The sequence below is a fragment of the Chiloscyllium punctatum genome, unplaced genomic scaffold (assembly GCF_047496795.1).
Source record: "Chiloscyllium punctatum isolate Juve2018m unplaced genomic scaffold, sChiPun1.3 scaffold_330, whole genome shotgun sequence".
Lineage (NCBI taxonomy): Eukaryota > Metazoa > Chordata > Chondrichthyes > Orectolobiformes > Hemiscylliidae > Chiloscyllium > Chiloscyllium punctatum.
Window position 1 is genome coordinate 30926 of NW_027310064.1, and position 26923 is coordinate 57848.

General features: G+C 42.0%; 1 protein-coding gene across 1 annotated transcript in view; it reads left to right on the forward strand.

The window, feature by feature from the left end:
* The window catches only part of LOC140472446 (leucine-rich repeat-containing protein 71-like), a gene marked incomplete at its 3' end in the record, with an annotated part of 252430 nt that overhangs the window by 23807 nt on the left and 201700 nt on the right, over positions 1-26923 (forward strand). The window contains exon 4 of the mRNA XM_072567491.1: positions 570-653. Within this exon, the coding sequence (XP_072423592.1) occupies positions 570-653 (84 nt within the window). The remainder of the gene's footprint in view (positions 1-569; positions 654-26923) is intronic.

Sequence of the window (26923 nt, forward strand, 5' to 3'; positions counted from 1 at the left end):
GGGAATGTTTGTGTGTTCGGGGGTGAGAATGTTTGTGTGTTAGGGTGTGTGGGAATGCATGTGTGTGTTAGGGAGTGGGAATGTGTGTGTGTGATGGGAGATTTCCTACCCTCTTCCCGGGACAGGGAGCGTCATTGGAGTGTCCCCACCCTCTTCCCGGGACAGAGAGTGGGAGATTCCACCCTCTCCACCCTGGACAGGGAGCGAGATGGGAGATTCCCACCCCCCCCACCCCCCCCCCCCGGGGAGTAGAAGAGATGGAAGACTTCCACACCCCCCCCCCCCCACCCCCTCCCCTCCAGGTACAGGGCGAGATGGGAGATTTCCCCCACCCCCTCCCCACGCTCGCAGCAGGATGGCGGTTGTCCTCCCCGGGGACAGGGAGCGGGATGGAGGGAATCCCCCTTGGGACAGGTGAGGTGGGATAGACAATTCCTCTCCTGACAGTGTGCAGGATAGAGGGATGCCCCTTGGGTCCGGTGAGGTGGGATCGGGAATGCCCGGAATGGGGTGTGCTGAAATGGCCTGATGGTGTCCTGTGAGAGGTCTCTCTGCTGTTCCTTGTCCAGGTTCTCGCTCCGTTCGCACTGACCCATGAGGAGATTGTAGAGAGGAGAATACTACTGTTCAATTCTCAGGAAAGGCAGAACTCGGTAACGAACCCCTCTCCATCTTCGCCTTACTCTGGATCACAGCCATACACACAATAATACACACAGGGACTGGTGTTCTCTATAATACACACAGGGACTGGTATTCTCTACAATACACACAGGGACTGGTATTGTCTATAATACACACAGGGACTGGTATTCTCTACAATACACACAGGGACTGCTATTCTCTACAATACACACAGGGACTGGTATTCTCTACAATACACACAGGGACTGGTATTCTCGATAATACACACAGGGACTGGTATTCTCTACAATACACACAGGGACTGGTATTCTCTACAATACACACAGGGACTGGTATTCTCTACAATACACACAGGGACTGCTATTCTCAATAATACACACAGGGACTGGTATTCTCTATAATACACACAGGGACTGGTATTCTCTATAATACACACAGGGGCTGCTATTCTCAATAATACACACAGGGACTGCTATTCTCTACAATACACACAGGGACTGCTATTCTCTACAATACACACAGGGGCTGCTATTCTCTACAATACACACAGGGACTGCTATTCTCAATAATACACACAGGGACTGCTATTCTCAATAATACACACAGGGACTGGTATTCTCTACAATACACACAGGGGCTGCTATTCTCTACAATACACACAGGGACTGCTATTCTCAATAATACACACAGGGAATGGTATTCTCTACAATACACACAGGGACTGCTATTCTCAATAATACACACAGGGACTGGTATTCTCTACAATACACACAGGGACTGCTATTCTCAATAATACACACAGGGACTGGTATTCTCTACAATACACACAGGGACTGCTATTCTCTATAATACACACAGGGGCTGCTATTCTCAGTAATACACACAGGGACTGCTATTCTCAATAATACACACAGGGACTGGTATTCTCTACAATACACACAGGGACTGCTATTCTCTATAATACACACAGGGGCTGCTATTCTCTATAATACACACAGGGGCTGCTATTCTCTACAATACACACAGGGACTGCTATTCTCTACAATACACACAGGGACTGCTATTCTCTATAATACACACAGGGACTGGTATTCTCTACAATACACACAGGGACTGGTATTCTCTACAATACACACAGGGGCTGCTATTCTCTATAATACACACAGGGGCTGCTATTCTCTACAATACACACAGGGGCTGCTATTCTCTACAATACACACAGGGGCTGCTATTCTCTATAATACACACAGGGGCTGCTATTCTCTATAATACACACAGGGACTGGTATTCTCTACAATACACACAGGGACTGCTATTCTCTACAATACACACAGGGACTGGTATTCTCTACAATACACACAGGGGCTGCTATTCTCTACAATACACACAGGGACTGCTATTCTCAATAATACACACAGGGAATGGTATTCTCTACAATACACACAGGGACTGCTATTCTCAATAATACACACAGGGACTGGAATTCTCTACAATACACACAGGGACTGCTATTCTCAATAATACACACAGGGACTGGTATTCTCTACAATACACACAGGGACTGCTATTCTCTATAATACACACAGGGGCTGCTATTCTCTATAATACACACAGGGGCTGCTATTCTCAGTAATACACACAGGGACTGCTATTCTCAATAATACACACAGGGACTGGTATTCTCTACAATACACACAGGGACTGCTATTCTCTATAATACACACAGGGGCTGCTATTCTCTATAATACACACAGGGGCTGCTATTCTCTACAATACACACATGGACTGCTATTCTCTACAATACACACAGGGACTGCTATTCTCTATAATACACACAGGGACTGGTATTCTCTACAATACACACAGGGACTGCTATTCTCTACAATACACACAGGGACTGGTATTCTCTACAATACACACAGGGGCTGCTATTCTCTACAATACACACAGGGGCTGCTATTCTCTACAATACACACAGGGGCTGCTATTCTCTACAATACACACAGGGGCTGCTATTCTCTATAATACACACAGGGGCTGCTATTCTCTACAATACACACAGGGACTGGTATTCTCTACAATACACACAGGGACTGCTATTCTCTATAATACACATAGGGACTGCTATTCTCAATAATACACACAGGGACTGGTATTCTCTACAATACACATAGGGACTGGTATTCTCTATAATACACGCAGGGACTGCTATTCTCTACAATACACACAGGGACTGGTATTCTCTACAATACACACAGGGGCTGCTATTCTCTATAATACACACAGGGGCTGCTATTCTCTACAATACACACAGGGGCTGCTATTCTCTATAATACACACAGGGGCTGCTATTCTCTACAATACACACAGGGGCTGCTATTCTCTACAATACACACAGGGACTGCTATTCTCTACAATACACACAGGGACTGGTATTCTCTACAATACACACAGGGTCTGCTATTCTCTACAATACACACAGGGACTGGTATTCTCTACAATACACACAGGGACTGGTATTCTCTACAATACACACAGGGGCTGCTATTCTCTCCAATACACACAGGGACTGGTATTCTCTACAATACACACAGGGACTGCTATTCTCTACAATACACACAGGGACTGGTATTCTCTACAATACACACAGGGACTGCTATTCTCTACAATACACACAAGGACTGCTATTCTCTACAATACACACAGGGGCTGCTATTCTCTACAATACACACAGGGTCTGCTATTCTCTCCAATACACACAGGGACTGCTATTCTCTACAATACACACAGGGACTGCTATTCTCTACAATACACACAGGGACTGGTATTCTCTACAATACACACAAGGACTGCTATTCTCTACAATACACACAGGGACTGGTATTCTCTATAATACACACAGGGACTGGTATTCTCTATAATACACACAGGGACTGGTATTCTCAATAATACACACAGGGACTGGTATTCTCTATAATACACACAGGGACTGGTATTCTCTATAATACACACAGGGACTGCTATTCTCAATAATACACACAGGGACTGCTATTCTCTACAAGACACACAGGGACTGCTATTCTCAATAATACACACAGGGACTGCTATTCTCAATAATACACACAGGGACTGGTATTCTCTACAATACACACAGGGACTGCTATTCTCAATAATACACACAGGGACTGCTATTCTCTATAATACACACAGGGGCTGCTATTCTCTACAATACACACAGGGACTGCTATTCTCAATAATACACACAGGGACTGGTATTCTCTACAATACACACAGGGACTGCTATTCTCAATAATACACACAGGGACTGGTATTCTCTACAATACACACAGGGACTGCTATTCTCAATAATACACACAGGGACTGGTATTCTCTACAATACACACAGGGACTGCTATTCTCTATAATACACACAGGGGCTGCTATTCTCTATAATACACACAGGGGCTGCTATTCTCAATAATACACACAGGGACTGCTATTCTCAATAATACACACAGGGACTGGTATTCTCTACAATACGCACAGGGACTGCTATTCTCTATAATACGCACAGGGGCTGCTATTCTCTATAATACACACAGGGGCTGCTATTCTCTACAATACACACAGGGACTGCTATTCTCTATAATACACACAGGGACTGGTATTCTCTATAATACACACAGGGAATACTATTCTCTACAATATACACAGGGACTGGTATTCTCTAGAATACACACAGGGGCTGCTATTCTCTAGAATACACACAGGGGCTGCTATTCTCTACAATACACACAGGGACTGCTATTCTCTATAATACATACAGGGACTGCTATTCTCTATAATACACACAGGGACTGGTATTCTCTACAATACACACAGGGACTGCTATTCTCAATAATACACACAGGGACTGGTATTCTCTACAATACACATAGGGACTGCTATTCTCTATAATACACACAGGGACTGGTATTCTCTATAATACACACAGGGACTGCTATTCTCTACAAAACACACAGGGACTGCTGTTCTCTACAATACACACAGGGACTGCTGTTCTCTATAAATACACACAGGGACTGCTGTTCTCTATAAATACACACAGGGACTGCTATTCTCTATAATACACACAGAGACTGCTATTCTCAATAATACACACAGGGACTGCCATTCTCTACAATACATGCAGGACCTGCTATTCTCGTTAACATACACAGGGACTGCAATTCTCTATAATACACACAGGGACTGCTATTCTCTATAATACACGCAGGGACTGCTATTCTCTATACTACACGCAGGGACTGCTATTCTCTATAATACACATAGGGACTGCTATTCTCAATAATACACACAGGGACTGGTATTCTCTACAATACACATAGGGACTGGTATTCTCTATAATACACGCAGGGACTGCTATTCTCTACAATACACACAGGGACTGGTATTCTCTACAATACACACAGGGGCTGCTATTCTCTATAATACACACAGGGGCTGCTATTCTCTACAATACACACAAGGACTGCTATTCTCTACAATACACACAGGGGCTGCTATTCTCTACAATACACACAGGGTCTGCTATTCTCTCCAATACACACAGGGACTGCTATTCTCTACAATACACACAGGGACTGCTATTCTCTACAATACACACAGGGACTGGTATTCTCTACAATACACACAAGGACTGCTATTCTCTACAATACACACAGGGACTGGTATTCTCTATAATACACACAGGGACTGGTATTCTCTATAATACACACAGGGACTGGTATTCTCAATAATACACACAGGGACTGGTATTCTCTATAATACACACAGGGACTGCTATTCTCAATAATACACACAGGGACTGCTATTCTCTACAAGACACACAGGGACTGCTATTCTCAGTAATACACACAGGGACTGCTATTCTCTACAATACACACAGGGACTGGTATTCTCTACAATACACACAGGGACTGGTATTCTCTACAATACACACAGGGACTGCTATTCTCTACAATACACACAGGGACTGCTATTCTCTACAATACACACAGGGACTGGTATTCTCTAAAATACACATAGGGACTGGTATTCTCTATAATACACACAGGGACTGCTATTCTCAATAGTACACACAGGGACTGCTATTCTCTACAATACACACAGGGACTGGTATTCTCTACAGTACACACAGGGACTGGTATTCTCTACAATACACACAGGGGCTGCTATTCTCTACAATATACACAGGGGCTGCTATTCTCTACAATACACACAGGGGCTGCTATTCTCTACAATACACACAGGGACTGGTATTCTCTACAATACACACAGGGACTGGTATTCTCTACAATACACACAGGGACTGCTATTCTCTACAATACACACAGGGACTGCTATTCTCTACAGTTCACACAGGGACTGGTATTCTCTACAACACACACAGGGACTGCTATTCTCTACAGTACACACAGGGACTGGTATTCTCTACAATACACACAGGGACTGCTATTCTCTACAATACACACAGGGACTGGTATTCTCTACAATACACACAGGGACTGGTATTCTCTTTAATATAGACAGGGACTGGTTTTCCCTACAATACACACAGGGACTGGTATTCTCTATAATACACACAGGGACTGGTATTCTCTACAATACACACAGGGACTGGTATTCTCTAAAATACACATAGGGACTGGTATTCTCTAAAATACACATAGGGACTGGTATTCTCTACAATACACACAGGGACTGGTATTCTCTACAATACACACAGGGACTGCTATTCTGTACAATACACACAGGGACTGGTATTCTCTACAATACACACAGGGACTGGTATTCCCTACAATACACATAGGGACTGGTATTCTCTACAATACACACAGGGACTGCTATTCTCTACAATACACACAGGGACTGGTATTCTCTACAATACACACAAGGACTGCTATTCTCTACAATACACACAGGGACTGGTATTCTCTAAAATACACATAGGGACTGGTATTCTCTACAATACACACAGGGACTGCTATTCTCTACAATACACACAGGGACTGGTATTCTCTACAATACACACAGGGGCTGCTATTCTCTACAATACACACAGGGACTGCTATTCTCTACAATACACACAGGGACTGGTATTCTCTAAAATACACATAGGGACTGGTATTCTCTACAATACACACAGGGACTGCTATTCTCTACAATACACACAGGGACTGCTATTCTCTACAATACACACAGGGTCTGCTATTCTCTACAATACACACAGGGACTGGTGTTCTCTATAAATACACACAGGGACTGGTATTCTCTATAATACACACAGGGACTGGTATTCTCTACAATTTACACAGTGACTGCTATTCTCTACAATACACACAGGGACTGCTATTCTCTATAATACACACAGGGACTGGTATTCTCTACAATACACACAGGGACTGCTATTCTCTACAATATACACAGTGACTGCTATTCTCTACAATACACACAGGGATTGGTATTCTCTACAATACACACAGGGACTGCTATTCTCTATAATACACACAGTGACTGCTATTCTCTACAATACACACAGGGACTGGTATTCTCTACAATACACATAGGGACTGCTATTCTCTACAATACACACAGGGACTGGTATTCTCTACAATACACATAGGGACTGCTATTCTCAATAATACACACAGGGACTGCTATTCTTTATAATATACACAGGGACTGCTATTCTCCACAATACACACAGGGACTGCTATTCTCAATAATACACACAGGGACTGCTATTCTCTACAATACACACAGGGACTGCTATTCTCAATAATACACACAGGGACTGCTATTCTCTACAATACACACAGGGACTGCTATTCTCTACAATACACACAGGGACTGCTATTCTCTACAATACACACAGTGACTGCTATTCTCTACAATACACACAGGGACTGGTATTCTCTACAATACACATAGGGACTGCTATTCTCTACAATACACACAGGGACTGGTATTCTCTACAATACACATAGGGACTGCTATTCTCAATAATACACACAGGGACTGCTATTCTTTATAATATACACAGGGACTGCTATTCTCTACAATACACACAGGGACTGCTATTCTCTACAATACACACAGGGACTGCTATTCTCAATAATACACACAGGGACTGCTATTCTCTACAATACACACAGGGACTGCTTTTCTCTATAATACACACAGGGACTGCTATTCTCCACAATACACACAGGGTCTGCTGTTCTCGACAATACTTACAGGGACTGCTGTTCTCTATAAATACACACAGGGACTGGTATTCTCCACAATACACACAGGGACTTCTGTTCTCTAAAATACACACAGGGACTGCTGTTCTCTATAAATACACACAGGGACTGGTATTCTCTATAATACACACAGGGACTGGTATTCTCTATAATATACACAGGGACTGCTATTCTCTATAATACACACAGGGTCTGCTGTTCTCTACATTACACACAGGGACTGCTATTCTCTATAATACACACAGGGACTGCTATTCTCCACAATACACACAGGGACTGCTGTTCTCCACAATACACACAGGGACTGCTATTCTCTATGATACACACAGGGACTGCTGTTCTCTATAAATACACACAGGGACTGCTATTCTCGTGAACATACACAGGGACTGCAATTATGTATAATATATGCAGGTTACCTGCTATTATCTACAATACACACAGGGACTGCTTTCTCTATAACATACATAGGGACTGCTATTCTCTATAATACACACAGGGACTGGTATTCTCTATAATGCACACAGGGAATACTATTCTCTACAATATAAACAGGGACTGGTATTCTCTACAATACACAAAGGGACTGCTATTCTCTATAATATACACGGGGACTACTATTCTCAATACTACATTCAGGGACTGCTATTCTTTGTAATATACACAGGGACTGCTATTCTCCATAATACACACAGGGACTGCTATACTCTATAATACACGCAGGGACTGCTATTCTCTACAGTACAGACAGGGACTGCTATTCTCAATAATACACACAGGGACTGCTATTCTCTACAATACACACAGGGACTGCTATTCTCTATAATATACACGGGGACTGCTATTCTCTATAATACACACAGGGTCTGCTGTTCTCTACATTACACACAGGGACTGCTATTCTCCACAACACACACAGGGACTGCTGTTCTCTACAATACACACAGGGACTGCTGTTCTATATAAATACACACAGGGACTGCTGTTCTCTATAAATACACACAGGGACTGCTGTTCTCTATAAATACACACAGGGACTGCTGTTCTCTATAAATACACACAGGGACTGCTGTTCTCTATAAATACACACAGGGACTGGTATTCTCTATAATATACACAGGGACTGGTATTCTCTACAATATACACAGGGACTGGTATTCTCTATAATACACACAGGGAATACTATTCTCTACAATATACACAGGGACTGGTATTCTCTAGAATACACACAGGGGCTGCTATTCTCTACAATACACACAGGGACTGCTATTCTCTATAATACACACAGGGACTGGTATTCTCTATAATACACACAGGGAATACTATTCTCTACAATATACACAGGGACTGGTATTCTCTAGAATACACACAGGGGCTGCTATTCTCTAGAATACACACAGGGGCTGCTATTCTCTACAATACACACAGGGACTGCTATTCTCTATAATACATACAGGGACTGCTATTCTCTATAATACACACAGGGACTGGTATTCTCTACAATACACACAGGGACTGCTATTCTCAATAATACACACAGGGACTGGTATTCTCTACAATACACATAGGGACTGCTATTCTCTATAATACACACAGGGACTGGTATTCTCTATAATACACACAGGGACTGCTATTCTCTACAAAACACACAGGGACTGCTGTTCTCTACAATACACACAGGGACTGCTGTTCTCTATAAATACACACAGGGACTGCTGTTCTCTATAAATACACACAGGGACTGCTATTCTCTGTAATACACACAGAGACTGCTATTCTCAATAATACACACAGGGACTGCCATTCTCTACAATACATGCAGGACCTGCTATTCTCGTTAACATACACAGGGACTGCAATTCTCTATAATACACACAGGGACTGCTATTCTCTATAATACACGCAGGGACTGCTATTCTCTATAATACACGCAGGGACTGCTATTCTCTATACTACACGCAGGGACTGCTATTCTCTATAATACACATAGGGACTGCTATTCTCAATAATACACACAGGGACTGGTATTCTCTACAATACACATAGGGACTGGTATTCTCTATAATACACGCAGGGACTGCTATTCTCTACAATACACACAGGGACTGGTATTCTCTACAATACACACAGGGGCTGCTATTCTCTATAATACACACAGGGGCTGCTATTCTCTACAATACACACAGGGGCTGCTATTCTCTACAATACACACAGGGGCTGCTATTCTCTATAATACACACAGGGGCTGCTATTCTCTACAATACACACAGGGGCTGCTATTCTCTACAATACACACAGGGACTGCTATTCTCTACAATACACACAGGGACTGGTATTCTCTACAATACACACAGGGTCTGCTATTCTCTACAATACACACAGGGACTGGTATTCTCTACAATACACACAGGGACTGGTATTCTCTACAATACACACAGGGGCTGCTATTCTCTCCAATACACACAGGGACTGGTATTCTCTACAATACACACAGGGACTGCTATTCTCTACAATACACACAGGGACTGCTATTCTCAGTAATACACACAGGGACTGCTATTCTCTACAATACACACAGGGACTGGTATTCTCTACAATACACACAGGGACTGGTATTCTCTACAATACACACAGGGACTGCTATTCTCTACAATACACACAGGGACTGCTATTCTCTACAATACACACAGGGACTGGTATTCTCTAAAATACACATAGGGACTGGTATTCTCTATAATACACACAGGGACTGCTATTCTCAATAGTACACACAGGGACTGCTATTCTCTACAATACACACAGGGACTGGTATTCTCTACAGTACACACAGGGACTGGTATTCTCTACAATACACACAGGGGCTGCTATTCTCTACAATATACACAGGGGCTGCTATTCTCTACAATACACACAGGGGCTGCTATTCTCTACAATACACACAGGGACTGGTATTCTCTACAATACACACAGGGACTGGTATTCTCTACAATACACACAGGGACTGCTATTCTCTACAATACACACAGGGACTGCTATTCTCTACAGTTCACACAGGGACTGGTATTCTCTACAACACACACAGGGACTGCTATTCTCTACAGTACACACAGGGACTGGTATTCTCTACAATACACACAGGGACTGCTATTCTCTACAATACACACAGGGACTGGTATTCTCTACAATACACACAGGGACTGGTATTCTCTTTAATATAGACAGGGACTGGTTTTCCCTACAATACACACAGGGACTGGTATTCTCTATAATACACACAGGGACTGGTATTCTCTACAATACACACAGGGACTGGTATTCTCTACAATACACACAGGGACTGGTATTCTCTAAAATACACATAGGGACTGGTATTCTCTACAATACACACAGGGACTGGTATTCTCTACAATACACACAGGGACTGGTATTCTCTACAATACACACAGGGACTGCTATTCTGTACAATACACACAGGGACTGGTATTCTCTACAATACACACAGGGACTGGTATTCCCTACAATACACATAGGGACTGGTATTCTCTACAATACACACAGGGACTGCTATTCTCTACAATACACACAGGGACTGGTATTCTCTACAATACACACAAGGACTGCTATTCTCTACAATACACACAGGGACTGGTATTCTCTAAAATACACATAGGGACTGGTATTCTCTACAATACACACAGGGACTGCTATTCTCTACAATACACACAGGGACTGGTATTCTCTACAATACACACAGGGACTGCTATTCTCAATAATACACACAGGGACTGCTATTCTCTACAATACACACAGGGACTGCTTTTCTCTATAATACACACAGGGACTGCTATTCTCCACAATACACACAGGGTCTGCTGTTCTCGACAATACTTACAGGGACTGCTGTTCTCTATAAATACACACAGGGACTGGTATTCTCCACAATACACACAGGGACTTCTGTTCTCTAAAATACACACAGGGACTGCTGTTCTCTATAAATACACACAGGGACTGGTATTCTCTATAATACACACAGGGACTGGTATTCTCTATAATATACACAGGGACTGCTATTCTCTATAATACACACAGGGTCTGCTGTTCTCTACATTACACACAGGGACTGCTATTCTCTATAATACACACAGGGACTGCTATTCTCCACAATACACACAGGGACTTCTGTTCTCTACAATACACACAGGGACTGCTGTTCTCTATAAATACACACAGGGACTGGTATTCTCTATAATACACACAGGGACTGGTATTCTCTACAATACACACAGGGACTGCTATTCTCCACAATACACACAGGGACTGCTATTCTCCACAATACACACAGGGACTGCTATTCTCTATGATACACACAGGGACTGCTGTTCTCTATAAATACACACAGGGACTGCTATTCTCGTGAACATACACAGGGACTGCAATTATGTATAATATATGCAGGTTACCTGCTATTATCTACAATACACACAGGGACTGCTTTCTCTATAACATACATAGGGACTGCTATTCTCTATAATACACACAGGGACTGGTATTCTCTATAATGCACACAGGGAATACTATTCTCTACAATATAAACAGGGACTGGTATTCTCTACAATACACAAAGGGACTGCTATTCTCTATAATATACACGGGGACTACTATTCTCAATACTACATTCAGGGACTGCTATTCTTTGTAATATACACAGGGACTGCTATTCTCCATAATACACACAGGGACTGCTATACTCTATAATACACGCAGGGACTGCTATTCTCTACAGTACAGACAGGGACTGCTATTCTCAATAATACACACAGGGACTGCTATTCTCTACAATACACACAGGGACTGCTATTCTCTATAATATACACGGGGACTGCTATTCTCTATAATACACACAGGGTCTGCTGTTCTCTACATTACACACAGGGACTGCTATTCTCCACAACACACACAGGGACTGCTGTTCTCTACAATACACACAGGGACTGCTGTTCTATATAAATACACACAGGGACTGCTGTTCTCTATAAATACACACAGGGACTGCTGTTCTCTATAAATACACACAGGGACTGCTGTTCTCTATAAATACACACAGGGACTGCTGTTCTCTATAAATACACACAGGGACTGCTGTTCTCTATACATACACACAGGGACTGGTATTCTCTATAATATACACAGGGACTGGTATTCTCTACAATATACACAGGGACTGGTATTCTCTATAATACACACAGGGAATACTATTCTCTACAATATACACAGGGACTGGTATTCTCTAGAATACACACAGGGGCTGCTATTCTCTACAATACACACAGGGACTGCTATTCTCTATAATACACACAGGGACTGGTATTCTCTATAATACACACAGGGAATACTATTCTCTACAATATACACAGGGACTGGTATTCTCTAGAATACACACAGGGGCTGCTATTCTCTAGAATACACACAGGGGCTGCTATTCTCTACAATACACACAGGGACTGCTATTCTCTATAATACATACAGGGACTGCTATTCTCTATAATACACACAGGGACTGGTATTCTCTACAATACACACAGGGACTGCTATTCTCAATAATACACACAGGGACTGGTGTTCTCTACAATACACACAAGGACTGCTATTCTCTACAATACACACAGGGACTGGTATTCTCTAAAATACACATAGGGACTGGTATTCTCTACAATACACACAGGGACTGCTATTCTCTACAATACACACAGGGACTGGTATTCTCTACAATACACACAGGGGCTGCTATTCTCTACAATACACACAGGGACTGCTATTCTGTACAATACACACAGGGACTGGTATTCTCTAAAATACACATAGGGACTGGTATTCTCTACAATACACACAGGGACTGCTATTCTCTACAATACACACAGGGACTGCTATTCTCTACAATACACACAGGGTCTGCTATTCTCTACAATACACACAGGGACTGGTGTTCTCTATAAATACACACAGGGACTGGTATTCTCTATAATACACACAGGGACTGGTATTCTCTACAATTTACACAGTGACTGCTATTCTCTACAATACACACAGGGACTGCTATTCTCTATAATACACACAGGGACTGGTATTCTCTACAATACACACAGGGACTGCTATTCTCTACAATATACACAGTGACTGCTATTCTCTACAATACACACAGGGATTGGTATTCTCTACAATACACACAGGGACTGCTATTCTCTATAATACACACAGTGACTGCTATTCTCTACAATACACACAGGGACTGGTATTCTCTACAATACACATAGGGACTGCTATTCTCTACAATACACACAGGGACTGGTATTCTCTACAATACACATAGGGACTGCTATTCTCAATAATACACACAGGGACTGCTATTCTTTATAATATACACAGGGACTGCTATTCTCCACAATACACACAGGGACTGCTATTCTCAATAATACACACAGGGACTGCTATTCTCTACAATACACACAGGGACTGCTATTCTCAATAATACACACAGGGACTGCTATTCTCTACAATACACACAGGGACTGCTATTCTCTACAATACACACAGGGACTGCTATTCTCTACAATACACACAGTGACTGCTATTCTCTACAATACACACAGGGACTGGTATTCTCTACAATACACATAGGGACTGCTATTCTCTACAATACACACAGGGACTGGTATTCTCTACAATACACATAGGGACTGCTATTCTCAATAATACACACAGGGACTGCTATTCTTTATAATATACACAGGGACTGCTATTCTCTACAATACACACAGGGACTGCTATTCTCTACAATACACACAGGGACTGCTATTCTCAATAATACACACAGGGACTGCTATTCTCTACAATACACACAGGGACTGCTTTTCTCTATAATACACACAGGGACTGCTATTCTCCACAATACACACAGGGTCTGCTGTTCTCGACAATACTTACAGGGACTGCTGTTCTCTATAAATACACACAGGGACTGGTATTCTCCACAATACACACAGGGACTTCTGTTCTCTAAAATACACACAGGGACTGCTGTTCTCTATAAATACACACAGGGACTGGTATTCTCTATAATACACACAGGGACTGGTATTCTCTATAATATACACAGGGACTGCTATTCTCTATAATACACACAGGGTCTGCTGTTCTCTACATTACACACAGGGACTGCTATTCTCTATAATACACACAGGGACTGCTATTCTCCACAATACACACAGGGACTGCTGTTCTCCACAATACACACAGGGACTGCTATTCTCTATGATACACACAGGGACTGCTGTTCTCTATAAATACACACAGGGACTGCTATTCTCGTGAACATACACAGGGACTGCAATTATGTATAATATATGCAGGTTACCTGCTATTATCTACAATACACACAGGGACTGCTTTCTCTATAACATACATAGGGACTGCTATTCTCTATAATACACACAGGGACTGGTATTCTCTATAATGCACACAGGGAATACTATTCTCTACAATATAAACAGGGACTGGTATTCTCTACAATACACAAAGGGACTGCTATTCTCTATAATATACACGGGGACTACTATTCTCAATACTACATTCAGGGACTGCTATTCTTTGTAATATACACAGGGACTGCTATTCTCCATAATACACACAGGGACTGCTATACTCTATAATACACGCAGGGACTGCTATTCTCTACAGTACAGACAGGGACTGCTATTCTCAATAATACACACAGGGACTGCTATTCTCTACAATACACACAGGGACTGCTATTCTCTATAATATACACGGGGACTGCTATTCTCTATAATACACACAGGGTCTGCTGTTCTCTACATTACACACAGGGACTGCTATTCTCCACAACACACACAGGGACTGCTGTTCTCTACAATACACACAGGGACTGCTGTTCTATATAAATACACACAGGGACTGCTGTTCTCTATAAATACACACAGGGACTGCTGTTCTCTATAAATACACACAGGGACTGCTGTTCTCTATAAATACACACAGGGACTGCTGTTCTCTATAAATACACACAGGGACTGGTATTCTCTATAATATACACAGGGACTGGTATTCTCTACAATATACACAGGGACTGGTATTCTCTATAATACACACAGGGAATACTATTCTCTACAATATACACAGGGACTGGTATTCTCTAGAATACACACAGGGGCTGCTATTCTCTACAATACACACAGGGACTGCTATTCTCTATAATACACACAGGGACTGGTATTCTCTATAATACACACAGGGAATACTATTCTCTACAATATACACAGGGACTGGTATTCTCTAGAATACACACAGGGGCTGCTATTCTCTAGAATACACACAGGGGCTGCTATTCTCTACAATACACACAGGGACTGCTATTCTCTATAATACATACAGGGACTGCTATTCTCTATAATACACACAGGGACTGGTATTCTCTACAATACACACAGGGACTGCTATTCTCAATAATACACACAGGGACTGGTATTCTCTACAATACACATAGGGACTGCTATTCTCTATAATACACACAGGGACTGGTATTCTCTATAATACACACAGGGACTGCTATTCTCTACAAAACACACAGGGACTGCTGTTCTCTACAATACACACAGGGACTGCTGTTCTCTATAAATACACACAGGGACTGCTGTTCTCTATAAATACACACAGGGACTGCTATTCTCTATAATACACACAGAGACTGCTATTCTCAATAATACACACAGGGACTGCCATTCTCTACAATACATGCAGGACCTGCTATTCTCGTTAACATACACAGGGACTGCAATTCTCTATAATACACACAGGGACTGCTATTCTCTATAATACACGCAGGGACTGCTATTCTCTATAATACACGCAGGGACTGCTATTCTCTATACTACACGCAGGGACTGCTATTCTCTATAATACACATAGGGACTGCTATTCTCAATAATACACACAGGGACTGGTATTCTCTACAATACACATAGGGACTGGTATTCTCTATAATACACGCAGGGACTGCTATTCTCTACAATACACACAGGGACTGGTATTCTCTACAATACACACAGGGGCTGCTATTCTCTATAATACACACAGGGGCTGCTATTCTCTACAATACACACAGGGGCTGCTATTCTCTACAATACACACAGGGGCTGCTATTCTCTATAATACACACAGGGGCTGCTATTCTCTACAATACACACAGGGGCTGCTATTCTCTACAATACACACAGGGACTGCTATTCTCTACAATACACACAGGGACTGGTATTCTCTACAATACACACAGGGTCTGCTATTCTCTACAATACACACAGGGACTGGTATTCTCTACAATACACACAGGGACTGGTATTCTCTACAATACACACAGGGGCTGCTATTCTCTCCAATACACACAGGGACTGGTATTCTCTACAATACACACAGGGACTGCTATTCTCTACAATACACACAGGGACTGCTATTCTCAGTAATACACACAGGGACTGCTATTCTCTACAATACACACAGGGACTGGTATTCTCTACAATACACACAGGGACTGGTATTCTCTACAATACACACAGGGACTGCTATTCTCTACAATACACACAGGGACTGCTATTCTCTACAATACACACAGGGACTGGTATTCTCTAAAATACACATAGGGACTGGTATTCTCTATAATACACACAGGGACTGCTATTCTCAATAGTACACACAGGGACTGCTATTCTCTACAATACACACAGGGACTGGTATTCTCTACAGTACACACAGGGACTGGTATTCTCTACAATACACACAGGGGCTGCTATTCTCTACAATATACACAGGGGCTGCTATTCTCTACAATACACACAGGGGCTGCTATTCTCTACAATACACACAGGGACTGGTATTCTCTACAATACACACAGGGACTGGTATTCTCTACAATACACACAGGGACTGCTATTCTCTACAATACACACAGGGACTGCTATTCTCTACAGTTCACACAGGGACTGGTATTCTCTACAACACACACAGGGACTGCTATTCTCTACAGTACACACAGGGACTGGTATTCTCTACAATACACACAGGGACTGCTATTCTCTACAATACACACAGGGACTGGTATTCTCTACAATACACACAGGGACTGGTATTCTCTTTAATATAGACAGGGACTGGTTTTCCCTACAATACACACAGGGACTGGTATTCTCTATAATACACACAGGGACTGGTATTCTCTACAATACACACAGGGACTGGTATTCTCTACAATACACACAGGGACTGGTATTCTCTAAAATACACATAGGGACTGGTATTCTCTACAATACACACAGGGACTGGTATTCTCTACAATACACACAGGGACTGGTATTCTCTACAATACACACAGGGACTGCTATTCTGTACAATACACACAGGGACTGGTATTCTCTACAATACACACAGGGACTGGTATTCCCTACAATACACATAGGGACTGGTATTCTCTACAATACACACAGGGACTGCTATTCTCTACAATACACACAGGGACTGGTATTCTCTACAATACACACAAGGACTGCTATTCTCTACAATACACACAGGGACTGGTATTCTCTAAAATACACATAGGGACTGGTATTCTCTACAATACACACAGGGACTGCTATTCTCTACAATACACACAGGGACTGGTATTCTCTACAATACACACAGGGACTGCTATTCTCAATAATACACACAGGGACTGCTATTCTCTACAATACACACAGGGACTGCTTTTCTCTATAATACACACAGGGACTGCTATTCTCCACAATACACACAGGGTCTGCTGTTCTCGACAATACTTACAGGGACTGCTGTTCTCTATAAATACACACAGGGACTGGTATTCTCCACAATACACACAGGGACTTCTGTTCTCTAAAATACACACAGGGACTGCTGTTCTCTATAAATACACACAGGGACTGGTATTCTCTATAATACACACAGGGACTGGTATTCTCTATAATATACACAGGGACTGCTATTCTCTATAATACACACAGGGTCTGCTGTTCTCTACATTACACACAGGGACTGCTATTCTCTATAATACACACAGGGACTGCTATTCTCCACAATACACACAGGGACTTCTGTTCTCTACAATACACACAGGGACTGCTGTTCTCTATAAATACACACAGGGACTGGTATTCTCTATAATACACACAGGGACTGGTATTCTCTACAATACACACAGGGACTGCTATTCTCCACAATACACACAGGGACTGCTATTCTCCACAATACACACAGGGACTGCTATTCTCTATGATACACACAGGGACTGCTGTTCTCTATAAATACACACAGGGACTGCTATTCTCGTGAACATACACAGGGACTGCAATTATGTATAATATATGCAGGTTACCTGCTATTATCTACAATACACACAGGGACTGCTTTCTCTATAACATACATAGGGACTGCTATTCTCTATAATACACACAGGGACTGGTATTCTCTATAATGCACACAGGGAATACTATTCTCTACAATATAAACAGGGACTGGTATTCTCTACAATACACAAAGGGACTGCTATTCTCTATAATATACACGGGGACTACTATTCTCAATACTACATTCAGGGACTGCTATTCTTTGTAATATACACAGGGACTGCTATTCTCCATAATACACACAGGGACTGCTATACTCTATAATACACGCAGGGACTGCTATTCTCTACAGTACAGACAGGGACTGCTATTCTCAATAATACACACAGGGACTGCTATTCTCTACAATACACACAGGGACTGCTATTCTCTATAATATACACGGGGACTGCTATTCTCTATAATACACACAGGGTCTGCTGTTCTCTACATTACACACAGGGACTGCTATTCTCCACAACACACACAGGGACTGCTGTTCTCTACAATACACACAGGGACTGCTGTTCTATATAAATACACACAGGGACTGCTGTTCTCTATAAATACACACAGGGACTGCTGTTCTCTATAAATACACACAGGGACTGCTGTTCTCTATAAATACACACAGGGACTGCTGTTCTCTATAAATACACACAGGGACTGCTGTTCTCTATACATACACACAGGGACTGGTATTCTCTATAATATACACAGGGACTGGTATTCTCTACAATATACACAGGGACTGGTATTCTCTATAATACACACAGGGAATACTATTCTCTACAATATACACAGGGACTGGTATTCTCTAGAATACACACAGGGGCTGCTATTCTCTACAATACACACAGGGACTGCTATTCTCTATAATACACACAGGGACTGGTATTCTCTATAATACACACAGGGAATACTATTCTCTACAATATACACAGGGACTGGTATTCTCTAGAATACACACAGGGGCTGCTATTCTCTAGAATACACACAGGGGCTGCTATTCTCTACAATACACACAGGGACTGCTATTCTCTATAATACATACAGGGACTGCTATTCTCTATAATACACACAGGGACTGGTATTCTCTACAATACACACAGGGACTGCTATTCTCAATAATACACACAGGGACTGGTATTCTCTACAATACACATAGGGACTGCTATTCTCTATAATACACACAGGGACTGGTATTCTCTATAATACACACAGGGACTGCTATTCTCTACAAAACACACAGGGACTGCTGTTCTCTACAATACACACAGGGACTGCTGTTCTCTATAAATACACACAGGGACTGCTGTTCTCTATAAATACACACAGGGACTGCTATTCTCTATAATACACACAGAGACTGCTATTCTCAATAATACACACAGGGACTGCCATTCTCTACAATACATGCAGGACCTGCTATTCTCGTTAACATACACAGGGACTGCTATTCTCTATAATACACGCAGGGACTGCTATTCTCTATAATACACGCAGGGACTGCTATTCTCTATACTACACGCAGGGACTGCTATTCTCAATAATACACACAGGGACTGGTATTCTCTACAATACACATAGGGACTGGTATTCTCTATAATACACGCAGGGACTGCTATTCTCTACAATACACACAGGGACTGCTATTCTCTATAGTACACACAGGGACTGCTGTTCTCTATAAATACACACAGGGACTGCTATTCTCAAGAATACACACAGGGACTGCTATTCTCTACAGTACACACAGGGACTGCTATTTTCTATAATATACACACGGACTGGTTTTCTCAATAATACACACAGGGACTGCTATTCTCTATAATATACAAAGGAACTGCTATTCTCTATAATATACACAGGGGCTGCTATTCTCTATAATACACACAGGGACTGCTGTTCTCTACAATACACACAGGGACTGCTTTTTTCTATAATACACACAGGGACTGCTATTCTCCACAATACACACAGGGAATGCTGTTCTCTATAAATACACACAGGGACTGCTATTCTCTATAATACACACAGGGACTGGTATTCTCTATAATACACACAGGGACTGCTGTTCTCTACAATACACACAGGGACTGCTGTTCTCGACAATACACACAGGGACTGCTGTTCTCTATTAGACACACAGGGACTGCTGTTCTCTATAATACCCACAGGGACTGCTATTCTCGTTAACATACACAGGGACTGCAATTCTCTACAATACACACAGGGACTGCTATTCTCTACAATACACACAGGGACTGCTATTCTGTATAATATATGCAGGACCTGCTATTATCTACAATACACACAGGGACTGCTATTCTCTATAGTACACACAGGGACTGCTGTTCTCTATAAATACACACAGGGACTGCTATTCTCAATAATACACACAGGGACTGCTGTTCTCTATAATACACACAGGGACTGCTATTCTCTACAATACACACAGGGACTGCTATTCTCTATCATACACACAGGGACTGCTGTTCTCTATAATACACACAGGGACTGCTATTCTCGTTAACATACACAGGGACTGCAATTCTCTACAATACACACAGGGACTGCTATTCTCTACAATACACACAGGGACTGCTATTCTGTATAATATATGCAGGACCTGCTATTCTCTACAATACACACAGGGACTGCTATTCTCTATAGTACACACAGGGACTGCTGTTCTCTATAAATACACACAGGGACTGCTATTCTCAATGATACACACAGGGACTGCTGTTCTCTATAATACACACAGGGACTGCTATTCTCTACAATACACACAGGGACTGCTATTCTCTATCATACACACAGGGACTGCTGTTCTCTATAAATACACACAGGGACTGCTATTCTCAAGAATACACACAGGGACTGCTATTCTCTACAGTACACACAGGGACTGCTATTCTCTATAATATACACAGGGACTGCTATTCTCTATAATACACACAGGGACTGCTGTTCTCTACAATACACACAGGGACTGCTTTTTTCTATAATACACACAGGGACTGCTATTCTCCACAATACACACAGGGAATGCTGTTCTCGACAATACACACAGGGACTGCTGTTCTCTATAAATACACACAGGGACTGCTGTTCTCTATAAATACACACAGGGACTGGTATTCTCTATAATACACACAGGGACTGGTATTCTCTATAATATACACAGGGACTGCTATTCTCTATAATACACACAGGGTCTGCTGTTCTCTACATTACACACAGGGACTGCTATTCTCTATAATACACACAGGGACTGCTATTCTCCACAATACACACAGGGACTTCTGTTCTCTACAATACACACAGGGACTGCTGTTCTCTATAAATACACACAGGGACTGCTGTTCTCTATAAATACACACAGGGACTGGTATTCTCTATAATACACACAGGGACTGGTATTCTCTATAATACACACAGGGACTGCTATTCTCTACAATACACACAGGGACTGGTATTCTCTACAATACACACAGGGACTGCTATTCTCCACAATACACACAGGGACTGCTATTCTCTATGATACACACAGGGACTGCTGTTCTCTATAAATACACACAGGGACTGCTATTCTCGTGAACATACACAGGGACTGCAATTCTGTATAATATATGCAGGACCTGCTATTATCTACAATACACACAGGGACTGCTTTCTCTATAACATACATAGGGACTGCTATTCTCTATAATACACACAGGGACTGGTATTCTCTATAATGCACACAGGGAATACTATTCTCTACAATATAAACAGGGACTGGTATTCTCTACAATACACAAAGGGACTGCTATTCTCTATAATATACACGGGGACTGCTATTCTCAATACTACATTCAGGGACTGCTATTCTCTACAATACACACAGGGACTGCTATTCTCAATAATACACACAGGGACTGCTATTCTCTACAATACACACAGGGACTGCTATTCTCTATAATATACACGGGGACTGCTATTCTCTATAATACACACAGGGTCTGCTGTTCTCTACATTACACACAGGGACTGCTATTCTCCACAACACACACAGGGACTGCTGTTCTCTACAATACACACAGGGACTGCTGTTCTCTATAAATACACACAGGGACTGCTGTTCTCTATAAATACACACAGGGACTGCAGTTCTCTATAAATACACACAGGGACTGCTGTTCTCTATAAATACACACAGGGACTGCTGTTCTCTATAAATACACACAGGGACTGGTATTCTCTATAATATACACAGGGACTGGTATTCTCTACAATATACACAGGGACTGGTATTCTCTATAATACACACAGGGAATACTATTCTCTACGATATACACAGGGACTGGTATTCTCTAGAATACACACAGGGGCTGCTATTCTCTACAATACACACAGGGACTGCTATTCTCTATAATACACACAGGGACTGGTATTCTCTATAATACACACAGGGAATACTATTCTCTACAATATACACAGGGACTGGTATTCTCTAGAATACACACAGGGGCTGCTATTCTCTAGAATACACACAGGGGCTGCTATTCTCTACAATACACACAGGGACTGCTATTCTCTATAATACACACAGGGAATGGTATTCTCTATAATACACACAGGGACTGCTATTCTCTACAATACACACAGGGACTGCTGTTCTCTACAATACACACAGGGACTGCTGTTCTCTATAAATACACACAGGGACTGCTGTTCTCTATAAATACACACAGGGACTGCTATTCTCTATAATACACACAGAGACTGCTATTCTCAATAATACACACAGGGACTGCCATTCTCTACAATACATGCAGGACCTGCTATTCTCGTTAACATACACAGGGACTGCAATTCTCTATAATACACACAGGGACTGCTATTCTCTATAATACACGCAGGGACTGCTATTCTCTATAATACACGCAGGGACTGCTATTCTCAATAATACACACAGGGACTGGTATTCTCTACAATACACACAGGGACTGCTATTCTCTATAATACACGCAGGGACTGCTATTCTCTACAATACACACAGGGACTGCTATTCTCTATAGTACACACAGGGACTGCTGTTCTCTATAAATACACACAGGGACTGCTATTCTCAATAATACACACAGGGACTGCTGTTCTCTATAATACACACAGGGACTGCTATTCTCTACAATACACACAGGGACTGCTCTTCTCTATCATACACACAGGGACTGCTATTCTCTATAATATACAAAGGGTCTACTATTCTCTATAATACACACAGGGACTGCTATTCTCTACAATACACACAGGAACTGCCATTCTCTACAATACATGCAGGACCTGCTATTCTCGTTAACATACACAGGGACTGCAATTCTCTATAATACACACAGGGACTGGTATTCTCTATAATACACGCAGGGACTGCTATTCTCTATAATACACGCAGGGACTGCTATTCTCTATACTACACGCAGGGACTGCTATTCTCTATAATACACAGAGGGACTGCTATTCTCAATAATACACACAGGGACTGGTATTCTCTACAATACACACAGGGACTGCTATTCTCTATAATACACACAGAGACTGCTATTCTCAATAATACACACAGGGACTGCCATTCTCTACAATACATGCAGGACCTGCTATTCTCGTTAACATACACAGGGACTGCAATTCTCTATAATACACACAGGGACTGCTATTCTCTATAATACACGCAGGGACTGCTATTCTCTATACTACACGCAGGGACTGCTATTCTCTATAATACACATAGGGACTGCTATTCTCAATAATACACACAGGGACTGCCATTCTCTACAATACATGCAGGACCTGCTATTCTCGTTAACATACACAGGGACTGCAATTCTCTATAATACACACAGGGACTGCTATTCTCTATAATACACGCAGGGACTGCTATTCTCTATAATACACGCAGGGACTGCTATTCTCTATACTACACGCAGGGACTGCTATTCTCTATAATACACATAGGGACTGCTATTCTCAATAATACACACAGGGACTGGTATTCTCTACAATACACATAGGGACTGCTATTCTCTATAATACACGCAGGGACTGCTATTCTCTACAATACACACAGGGACTGCTATTCTCTATAGTACACACAGGGACTGCTGTTCTCTATAAATACACACAGGGACTGCTATTCTCAAGAATACACACAGGGACTGCTATTCTCTACAGTACACACAGGGACTGCTATTCTCTATAATATACACACGGACTGGTTTTCTCAATAATACACACAGGGACTGCTATTCTCTATAATATACAAAGGAACTGCTATTCTCTATAATATACACAGGGGCTGCTATTCTCTATAATACACACAGGGACTGCTGTTCTCTACAATACACACAGGGACTGCTTTTTTCTATAATACACACAGGGACTGCTATTCTCCACAATACACACAGGGAATGCTGTTCTCTATAAATACACACAGGGACTGCTATTCTCTATAATACACACAGGGACTGGTATTCTCTATAATACACACAGGGACTGCTGTTCTCTACAATACACACAGGGACTGCTGTTCTCGACAATACACACAGGGACTGCTGTTCTCTATTAGACACACAGGGACTGCTGTTCTCTATAATACACACAGGGACTGCTATTCTCTACAATACACACAGGGACTGCTCTTCTCTATCATACACACAGGGACTGCTATTCTCTATAATATACAAAGGGTCTACTATTCTCTATAATACACACAGGGACTGCTATTCTCTACAATACACACAGGAACTGCCATTCTCTACAATACATGCAGGACCTGCTATTCTCGTTAACATACACAGGGACTGCAATTCTCTATAATACACACAGGGACTGGTATTCTCTATAATACACGCAGGGACTGCTATTCTCTATAATACACGCAGGGACTGCTATTCTCTATACTACACGCAGGGACTGCTATTCTCTATAATACACAGAGGGACTGCTATTCTCAATAATACACACAGGGACTGGTATTCTCTACAATACACACAGGGACTGCCATTCTCTACAATACATGCAGGACCTGCTATTCTCGTTAACATACACAGGGACTGCAATTCTCTATAATACACACAGGGACTGCTATTCTCTATAATACACGCAGGGACTGCTATTCTCTATACTACACGCAGGGACTGCTATTCTCTATAATACACATAGGGACTGCTATTCTCAATAATACACACAGGGACTGCCATTCTCTACAATACATGCAGGACCTGCTATTCTCGTTAACATACACAGGGACTGCAATTCTCTATAATACACACAGGGACTGCTATTCTCTATAATACACGCAGGGACTGCTATTCTCTATAATACACGCAGGGACTGCTATTCTCTATACTACACGCAGGGACTGCTATTCTCTATAATACACATAGGGACTGCTATTCTCAATAATACACACAGGGACTGGTATTCTCTACAATACACATAGGGACTGCTATT